This window comes from Haliotis asinina, chromosome 7 (assembly GCF_037392515.1).
Source record: "Haliotis asinina isolate JCU_RB_2024 chromosome 7, JCU_Hal_asi_v2, whole genome shotgun sequence".
NCBI classification, from domain to species: Eukaryota; Metazoa; Mollusca; class Gastropoda; order Lepetellida; family Haliotidae; genus Haliotis; species Haliotis asinina.
The window spans coordinates 59,150,545-59,161,614 of NC_090286.1; the positions used below are offsets into that span (position 1 = coordinate 59,150,545).

At 41.2% G+C, this 11,070-nt stretch overlaps 2 protein-coding genes and 1 pseudogene across 2 annotated transcripts in view; 1 reads left to right on the top strand and 2 right to left on the bottom strand.

Moving 5' to 3' along the window:
- The window catches only part of LOC137291117 (uncharacterized), a 52,027-nt gene extending 42,612 nt beyond the window's left edge, over positions 1 to 9,415 (bottom strand). Inside the window, exon 1 of the mRNA XM_067822398.1 lies at positions 9,293 to 9,415. Within this exon, the coding sequence (XP_067678499.1) occupies positions 9,293 to 9,415 (123 nt within the window). The remainder of the gene's footprint in view (positions 1 to 9,292) is intronic.
- LOC137291278 (actin, cytoplasmic-like) overlaps positions 1 to 11,070 on the bottom strand; it is a 162,525-nt gene that overhangs the window by 123,387 nt on the left and 28,068 nt on the right. The window lies entirely within an intron of this gene.
- On the top strand, positions 217 to 2,870 carry LOC137291280 (actin CyI, cytoplasmic-like; annotated as a pseudogene).

The window sequence follows — 11,070 nt, forward strand, 5'->3', positions numbered from 1 at the left end:
TCCTTATTTCCCCACCCTTGCCCCATCCCCGAAAACTGGCACAGCTATTATCACGTTCCACGGGATCAATACATGTAGTATGACAGTGCTTTATAAGGGAACTGTTGTGGTACCCGAGAACTGCATTGATCTTCGCACATAAATACAGCTGTGGAGGATGTAGAGTACGTCAGTCCTCAGCCGGCGTGCAACAAGGAACGATACTTGCTCTACACTATGAGTGATGACAAGGTTGCTGCGATTGTTATCGACAACGGCGCTGGCACTGTCAAAGCCGGGTTAGCCGGTAGTGATGCCCCAACAACTGTTATCCCCTGCGTCGTTGGTCGTCCCCGTCATCAGGTATAACACTTAATATTGCTAGTGTCATCTTGAAATATTACAATTTAACATTTGTTAGGAAGATATCAGTTACTCACAGTCTTCGATTATATTTCTATATACTTTTGTCATCTCTCAGACGGAAAGACAGATTTGTGTTTGTATATGTTGCCCTGAGGTCATCAGTACATGATGTGTAAAATTATACCAGTGAATTAATGCGCAACCTGTAAATTTACGATTTATTAGGACATTGATAAATCAGTAAATACCATAAACACGTTTTCCTCAACATAAATAGGTGGTACATCACAACATTATTGTGGCTACCTTACAATAATTCAACATTTTCTATGCGAAGTAGCATAAGTGATTTATGTCTTGACGGTTGGTTGTGGAAAAATAAGGCAGATATTTTTACTTTATTTCTAAATATAAAGGACATAAACGTAATACATGGTACTCACTGGACATTGGGTATCTATTACATTTACACTTTTCGTAACTAGTACTGCTTCAGCTTTGAAGTTGTGAGCATTACATCTAAAGTAAGAGTATGCTTAAGTTGTGATGATTTAGTCTGAAAAGGATATACGTCCGTATTAACGCACTTTGTATAATCTGAACTAGAGATGAACACATTGCTGTCAAAAGGGACAGAAAATTCAATGATATAAATAATTTCATTAGCTTCATTTTCGAAGACGCCCTGGACATGTCCAGGGTCATACCGTGGATGGACCTCCGGTTCAAAGCCACAGGCATGGCAGAGACGATAGTAAAAGCAGCGAGCCATGCCATCATGTCTTTTAAGCTTAAGATATGCTGTTAAGAAGGGCATCCACTCACAAGGTGTTGGGCAGTCTCTGTAGATTCATTGCAGAGACGACATTTCATGTTCACATTTTGATTAAGAATCACAGTCTGGCGATTGTGAGTGGGAAGTGACTGGTCCTGAGCAGCAAAAAGGAAGCCCTCAGTCTCATATGTGAGACCAGGCGAAGGAGTCGGTTGGACTGCTGTTCTGTTCCACGCACTGCATGTACACAAGATGCAATGGCTTCTCAGACAGCTTCTCCACAAAGAACCGGCGCTGGGCAGACTTGGTAAAGGACTTCACCTGGTTTACTCCCATCGCTGTACTGTCCAGCAGTACATCACCATGAGCAAAATCAACTTCAAATTTCAGAATATGTCCAACACCCTTGGCACGCTTAAAATAGCTGTGGAACTCCTTGCTTTCATTGTGAGTCTTGACGTGCATCACCAGAGAATCATCCGATAAATAAATATGTGCAAAAGTACACAATAAATTCTGTCATGAAGAGCTTCCACCTTAATCAAACCCCGACCTCCTGAACTGATTGGCATATATAAACGATTAAGAGAGGAAAGAGGGTGGTGTGCTCTGTTATCAGACATGATCCTTCTGGTCAGGCGGTCAAGACTCTGGATGTCTTGTTTTGTCCAATCAACTACTCCAAAATTATTAATTGAAACAATATTCCTTTTGGCTGTGTCAAAAATAACAATCGTCTGACCCGTCAATACATTTTACATTTCAGACGGCGGGACAGAAGGAAATCTACGTTGGTGAGGAGGCTAAGTCCAAGAGAGGTATCCTCACCCTGAATTACCCCATTGAGCACGGTATCGTCACCAACTGGGACGACATGGAGAAGATCTGGCATCACGTCTTCTACAACCAGCTCCGTGTGGCTCCAGAGGAGCATTCAGTCCTTCTGACAGAGTCACCCCTCAATCCCAAAGCTAACCGTGAAAAGATGACCCAGATCATGTTCGAGACCTTCAACTCTCACGCTGTGTATTTGGCCAACCAGGCAGTTCTGTCTCTGCTCGCCTCTGGTCGTACCACGGGTATCGTGTTGGACTCGGGTGATGATGTCACCCACACTGCTCCCATCTTTGAAGGTTGCTCCCTACCCCATGGTATTCTCAGGTTGAACTTTGGTGGCCGTGATCTCACTGATTACCTCGCGAAGATTCTAAGTGAGCGTGGTTACTCCACCACCACAGACAGACAAATCGCCAGGGACATCAAAGAGAAACTGTGTTATGTTGCACTTGACTTTGAGCATGAAATGCAGACGGCTGCCACATTCACTTCTTTGGAGAAAAGTTACGAGCTTCCCGACGGACAGGTCATCACTATTGGCAACGAGAGATTCCGTGGTCCAGAGGCATTGTACCAGCCATCCTTCTTGGGTGGGGAGTATGCTGGTATCCACGAAACAACGTACAACTCCATCATGAAGTGTGATGTTGATATCCGTAAAGAGTTATACGCCAACATTTTTCTCTCCGGAGGTAACAGCATGTTCCCAGGAATGGCTGATAGACTACAGAAGGAGATCACAGCCCTTGCTCCACCAACTATGAAGATCAAGGTCATCGCTCCTCCAGAGAGAAAATACTCCGTCTGGATCGGTGGTTCTATTCTTGCACCTCGTTTGACCTCCCAGCAGAAGTGGATCAGCAAGCAAGAGTACGATGAGTCCGGTGCATCAATTGTTCACAGAAAGTGTTAGGTACTGACACTGCATAAAGCGGTGACATTCAGGCAAATACCTATGATCATTGTGATTGCTGCTATCATTTACTGTTCTTCGAATCGTTTCAACTGTTGTAATATTGAAATGACAAAGAAAACTTACTTCATGGCCTCTCCATAATGCTTGGAGCTTTTTTCATGTTTTCTTACATGCTGCCTTTCTTACTGGGTATTCATAACTATTTTTGTCTTTAATATCTTTTCAATGTCTTTTTTACTCCTTTGTGTCTATTGCATGGCTAGTTTGAAAAAGAGTAAGGAGCCGAGATGTCCTATTCACTGCAGCAAAACCATCGATTAATGGCTTTGGGTAATTATAACGTTCCCACAACGTATTTGTATCTGAGCAACATAAAATGACTGTGTCATTTCTGTTGGGTATGTTACGCAGATAAACAGATCATATGTAGTTCCGATTGCTTCCACGAGTGAAAGTATGATTTTCACATGTTAGCCATTATATCTTCTAAGGTGACAGGGGTATGTAATCTTGATCCCAGTCTGACCCCGTTTGTGGCAAGGTAAGTACATGTCATATAAATAAAATATTTCCTTTAATGCATTTTTGTTCATATTTGAAAAACAAATCGATATGAAACTTGGAGATCAGTGTGCAATCAAGAGATTGATAACTGAATGTTGGACTGTTTTATGAATACATTCACACAGTAAAGCTCTGACACGCATCAAAGATGATGAGCCTTTGGTAATATGAATGTGACGGTTGGAGAGAATATTAAAGATGGTCGCTCTGACTGCTGGACGTTGTAAAAGTGGTGGTATCTCTGACTGTTGAAGAGTAACAAAGATGGTCTTTATGACTGTTGGAGAATGTAACAGAGATGGTGTCTCTGACTGTTGTATCTCTGACTGTTGAAGAGTAACAAAGACGGTCTTTATGACTGTTGGAGAGTGTAACAGAGATGGTCTCGTATCTCTGACTGTTGAAGAGTAACAAATTATGACTGTTGGAGAGTGTAACAGAGATGGTCTCTCTGACTGTTGTATCTCTGACTGTTGAAGAGTAACAAAGACGGTCTTTATGACTGTTGGAGAGTGTAACAGAGATGGTCTCTCTGACTGTTGTATCTCTGACTGTTGAAGAGTAACAAAGACGGTCTTTATGACTGTTGGAGAGTGTAACAGAGGTGGTCTCTCCGACTGTTGGAGGCTGTAAAGATGATGATCTCCCTGTTGGAGAGTGTAAAAGCGATGGTCTCCCTGTTGAAGAGTGTAACAGTGGTGGTCTATCTGGCTGTTGAAGAGTGTAACAAATATGGTCTCTCTGGCAGTTGGAGAGTGTAAAGATGATAGCCTCTGACTGTTGGAGAGTACAAAAGTGATGGTCTCTCTGACTGCTGGAGTGCAAAAGTGGTTGCCTCTCGGACTGTGGAGAGTATAAAGATGATCTAACTGGATGTTGGTGAGTGTAAAAATGATGGTTTCCCTGTCTGTGGAGAGCGTACAAATTATGGTTTCTCTGACTGTTGAATGGAACAAAGTGATAGTCTCTCTATTCATAAATATGAAGATTCAAACTGTCATTCTCAGTGTACGATTCAAGATCAATACCTAATATAACCTCCATATGACTGTATGACAGCCAGCACTCATACCCTGTGACCCTCCTGATCCTCTGGCAGAGCAGTCTATGCATTTTATCGCTTAAAGCATGTCCTTATTGGGCCAAGTTCTGTGTCGGAGGATCCCTTTGCTATACATGACGACCAGTCAGGTCTAACATATGCTTCAAAGTGTTAAGAACGGGGTTTATTCAATCGTGAGATATGTCAAGTTTCTTGGTGTTAATAATTCCATTGAATGATTAATACACTTATTGGTAAATACTGCATAACATAACCTTGTTTCTGTAATTTCTTTGCATAATTTTGATATTTTGCATGAAACGTTAATCCTTTTTTGAAAGCACAACACATACAGCAAAGTAAGATACAATATATATATAGCATTCATGCATTTTTTTTCGCTGTAAAGTATTCAAATATGTAATATACAAATGGGTCTTTAGTAAGAGTAAAATTTCTGTATTTCTGGCCAAAGACCTTGTACTGAATAGAATATGTCTGTCTGTATGAATAATTAGTCAGCAGCAGAGGTCCCAAACCCCAGCTTGATGGGCCGGTGGACTGTGACTTGTCACTTCCTTTGATGGGCCGGTGGGCCTAAAGGATGTTGATAGATTGTACGAACGCTTCCAGCGGTTTGACAAACGATCTCAGCGTCTTACCGATAAAATCTACATTTCAAAATTCCGACCTTCAGAAATTCTGATGCTTCCTCTGACAACATAAAAAATGTAGTCATATTCAGTGAATAAATAGTTTATTGACTTACACATGCTACACATCCTTGATCAAATGTACACCATTTAAACTAGAAACATCAAGATAAGAGATTAGATTTTCGGCTTATTTCTTAGGGCGCCATCACATCTTTCGGTCACAGGCGTTGTTCTGATGGCCGTAGTGATTAACATAGCAAATCACAGTTTGATTATAATGCCATCTTACCTTGTGTACTACGGTCAAAACAATGGTGCATTGGGGTCAGTTACGGTCTACTTTCCTTAGTCTGTTTCTAGGCTCTCCTAATCATGTAATGCCACTGTTTCACAGCCAGGCAACCTTACACAGAACACACATGGTCACATAGTCGCCTACTGATGTTTCCATGGACACCACCACTGTTACAATGCCCGGTGGCCCAAGATATAACAGACGCAGTCACATAGTCGCCTATTGATGTGCCGTGGACACTGCCACTGTTACAAGCCCTACATATACCACACAAGGTCATATAGTCGTCTATTGATGCGTCGTGGACACAGCCATTCTAAAACTGTTCGACAGGCGGTGAATGTACATTCACATCCACTTCCACATCCACTTCCACATCCACATCCACATCCACATCCACATCCACATCCACATCCACATTCACATCCTCATTCACATCCACATTCACATTCACAATCACATTCACAATCACATCCAAATCCACATCCACATCCACATCCACATCCACATCCACATTCACATCCACATCCACATCCACATCCACTTCCACATCCACATTCACATTCACATTCACATCCACATCCACATTCACATTCACATCAACATTCACATTCACATCCACATCCCCATCCTCATTCACATTCACATTCACATTCACATTCACATCCAAATCCACATCCACATCCACATTCACATCCACATCCACATCCACATCCACATTCACATCCACATCCACTTCCACATCCACATCCACATTCACATCCACATTCACATTCACATTCACATTCACATCCACATCCACATTCACATCAACATTCACATCCACTTCCACATCCACATTCACATTCACATTCACATCCACATCCACATCCACATCCACATCCACATCCACATCCACATCCACATCCACATTCACATCCACATTCACATCCACATCCACATCCACATCCACATTCAAATTCACATTCACATCCTCATTCACATCCACATTCACATCTACATTCACATTCACATTCACATTCACATCCACATTCACATCCACATCCACATTCACATCTACATCCACATCCACATCCACATCCACATCCACATCCACATCCACATTCACATCCACATCCACATTCACATCCACATCCACATCCACATCCACATCCACATCAACATCAACATCAACATTCACATCAACATCAACATCAACATCAACATCCACATCCACATCCACATCCACATCCACATCCACATTCACATTCACATTCACACCGTCAACTATAGTTCTTACAGGTAAGCTGTCACTGTTACAGACTACGCCATGTTTGTGTTCTGGGATTTCATCAAAGCGTATCCTTTGGGTTGTGTTTAAACGCTATCCTTGCGTTCATGTCACCAAAAGGCGTGACCTCATCGTTCATAACTGAATGTTCTATCAGCCACCGATCTACCAGCTTGATTGTTGTTGTGTTGTCTCCTGCAGCATGAACCTTTGAGCTAGTGGAGAAACATGCATTTCCTTTAAGATGATATCGCTACAAAATGTTTACAGAGCAAAGAGTTTGCAGTTTGTTGTCAAAATCTGATACCTGCTGACAGTATGCAGTTACAGTTTTGTTCATAAGCACGTATACGCCGCCCGATAATCTAACTCCTTTAGACAGTCTGATGTAGGATAGATAAAACATCGATACCAGATGGATTCCAGATGGATACCAGATTTTGAAGAAAGATTCAGTCAGATAAATTATGTCAATTCTTTATATAACTAATAAATTCAGTTATATAATTCTTCATATAACTGCATCATCAAGTTTTGAAATAATGAAAGGAATGCCCTCAATATTCCAGGGCCTAGATTTTCGAAGCTCTCTTGGCGGTATGATAGTCGTAAGTTAATGTTAATCTCTTTTCATATCATATATATTCAATGGCAAGAGCATTTTTAGCGACAGTCTATGGCAATCTCTTGTTTACTTCCTGTTCGAGAAGTTATAAATGAATGGCGAATGTTCCCGACACTCTGTCAGTGTATATAAAGGATGGCTGTGTTGAGACACATACAGACTTACACTCGGAAATACTGGAGCTGTGTGCCTCTGCCTATCAACGTCTGTTTGTCAACAATATCAGATTCAAGACAGACACTCCGTGCCTGGCCGCTCACTCTGGAAACAAGCGTCAGTAAATATCTGATCTCACTGTAAAATGCCAAGATTCTGGTGAGTTAATATTTGATATGTGTGACCCATTACCTTAGACTTGTGACTCAAGTGCATCGTACTAGAAATCTGTATTTTGATTCATTGTAACTTGCTCATTGTTTGCTCAATGTATTATTGAATATTTAAGACTTGTGTATGGTATATTTTGCTGGTTCAGAGGGGACTCTTATACCTTTTGTCACATTATATTAACCCTAGAAGAGATAAACAACTAAAACATGAAAATCGTGGACATCACAGTTTCATTATAGGAATCAATTAGAACACACTATGATATTGTGTATTTCTGTAAAATACTCAACAGAAATCACTATTACCTTAACATAGTTTTCGTTCTGCAGCTTCCAACATCATTAACAGACTACAGCGTGTCCAGAATTTCTGCAGCCAAAATTCTCCACAATACCGAATTGTCTTCCCAGTTCTCATTGTAACTTTCTAGTGTTTATCGAGTATTGTGTCATGGTAGCTGAAGGACCTGATCTATCCTTCTGCTCGCAACATGAAGTCTCATTGTCGTCAGCATCTGTATGTACCAAAAGTGTAAATCTACTTGGTTGTGGTCATCGCTCCTTTGCTTTGCAGCAAACACACGAGTGGAACTGCTATTCTTCTTGACATTAAATCCTCAGATTCTCTTCAGATCACTTCAAAGTATTCCACGTGCCTATACAGACAAGAGCTCTCCAACTTTTCGTGCGCTGTCAGCACTTTCCATGAAGTCTGCAGCAGTGAATAGTGCAAGAAACCGGATATCTCTCTCTTTACTCGTTTTCAAACCAACCATACAAGAGATCCAAGAGAGTAGAAACATATAAAAGACACAATGAAAGTTATGAATACCCAATACCAAAAGGAAACATACTTAAAAGCTCAAAACATGAAGGAGGGGACACCAGGAATTTTGTCATTTCAATGCATTTCAATACAGCCCCAACGACCAGAATAAGACTACGAAAGAGTGGTCTTCTAAATGACTGAAAGTGCTCTCTTCAATGTCAACATCACATGCAGCTGCAGTACCAGGCACTAAGCACACTTATTGTGAACAATGGATGGACCGGACCCATCGTACTCCTGCTTGCTGATCCATCTTTGCTCAGAGGTCAAACGAAGGGCAAGGGTGGAGCCACCGATCCAGACTGAGAATTCTGGTGAAGCGCTGCCCTTGATCTTCATTGTTGCTGGGGCAAGGGCTGGATCTCATTCTGCATTCTATCTGCGATACCTGGGAGCATGGTGGCATATAGGTCTTTACGAATATCAACATTACACTGCTTGATGGAGTTGTATGCTGTTTTGTGGATACCGATTGATACATACCCACGAAAGATGGCTGGAAGAGGGCCTCTGGACAAAGGAACCTCTCCTTGCCAATGACGACGACCTGTCAGGAAGCTCATAGCTCTTCTCCAGGGAGGAAGAAGTGGAAGTAGAAGACATCGCCCGCTCGAAGTCCAGTGCGACATAGCACAGTTTCTCCTTTATGTCCCTGGCGATTTTTCCCTCGGCAGTGGTAGTGAAGGAACAACCACCTGAGTCAGGATCTTCATCAAATATTCAGTGGTGAGATCACGGCCACCAATATCCGGTCTCATTGTGGCGTTGGGTATGGCATGGCATGACACTGGCAGAATTAAGTGTAATACCTGATGATTGATACGACCAACGATGGAGGGGAAAACAACTCTTGGGGTATCATCATCGGCAAAGCCTGCCTTACAAATGCCGGATCCATTGTCAATAACCAAAGCTGAAACGAAGTCAAACATGTTAATAAAATAATGTAGGAGCAAGTATTGTTCCTTTTTGAGCGCCTGCTGGGGAATTAATGAATCGACATCCTCCACAGTTCTTGTGTGCGCCGATGAAAGAAGTTCTCGGGAACATTACTGTTTCTATTTCCGTCAACAAATTATTCTTAGTTTTCACACTGTGATAATACTGTGAAAGACTGCCCGAGTTGATTGTCCAAGAGTCAGGAGGGACTGTATGTAACTTTGGAACGGGTTTGATAGAACAGACAGTGAAACGATATATGATATTGATGTATAAATTTTCAAATATGTTTCAAAATTGGCGTTTGATTCTTGAGCTTTCGATGTTTTAAGGCTGGTTTGTGTGCAAGAATAAATGCACAGTGCACTACTTTTCTAAGTTTTACGCTTATACAGTGTACATGTGGTATATTGACATGGTCGCCATTTGCAAACGATGAGCCTAATATCTTACCGTGCATGGACAGTTTTGTCACTTCCCCTCAGGCAAACGTTTTGCCCTATCGCAATTCCTAGAATTATCACCTCTATTTTACATTTTTCACCAAAGTGGAGATAGATTGTTTGGTTGGAGACTTCATATGTTGTATTGGAGACTTCATATACTGTATGTCTGTTTGTATGTGTTGTTAATGCTAAAATAACAAGTAGTGACACACGACAACGAGTAATATTGTCTTTAGACCTTAAGTCTGAGTTCTGTTTGAAACATATTTCACATCGACCGAGGAACAACTCGCACCAGGAGGAAACAATACCTAAAATTATACTACTCTATTTTACATAGGTTTTGTTGACATGCAAAACTACATCGAGCAAATCAAGACTGGCATATCCTAGTGAATGATAACTGAGAAATGATATTTAACAATGCTTCACCTTGCAGACTTCAGTCAAAGTGTAATCAGCAAAACACTGAGTCTGTACTAGAAGTTTGGGTCAGATGTCCAGTGATATTGCTAGGAGTGGGTATTTTCCGCGATTAGAGTTGTTATTGATTATTATTATTATTATGGTATTTGTAATTGGGTCATAATATTTACGGTTTTAGGGTGAGTTGTTATGGGTCACACTTCCCACAGAGAATTATTTAAACGGCACACCTCCAAGGCAGCACTTTGGAGTTACCTCCCTTCGACAAACATAAACACGAGGCTACGACTATGTTCTAGAGCTCTCCACGTTATAGGCGATGGTCGTAAGTGCTCGAAAGTTTTTGAAACTATGACAGTATATGTGAATGCTAGTTGCCGTGACGGACACGGACACACATTACTGGAGTATACATCATCAATATCAAAACCTATAACAGTTAAGCTGATAGACAGGTGAGGGACTTGGTAACCAATAAACCGCCTGGCGCCCGATTTATTTTGAAAGAATAAGCCGCTAGGGCAGGTACATTAATGCAGTCACTTTAATGAAAGCTTACACAGTTTGAACGAGAGGTATACACTTTGTCAGTCTTCGCTTAATCAAGTTATCAGCAAACTTGACATCTGAACTGTGACGATGTTCAAGTTATTTAGAATTATTCAGATGATGCATTGTAGCTGCTATTTTGTTTGTTTTGTTTTGGGGGTTTTTGTGTGTGTGTATTCTTGTCTTTAAATACTACCAATGTTTAAACACTTAAAATGTCATTTTAG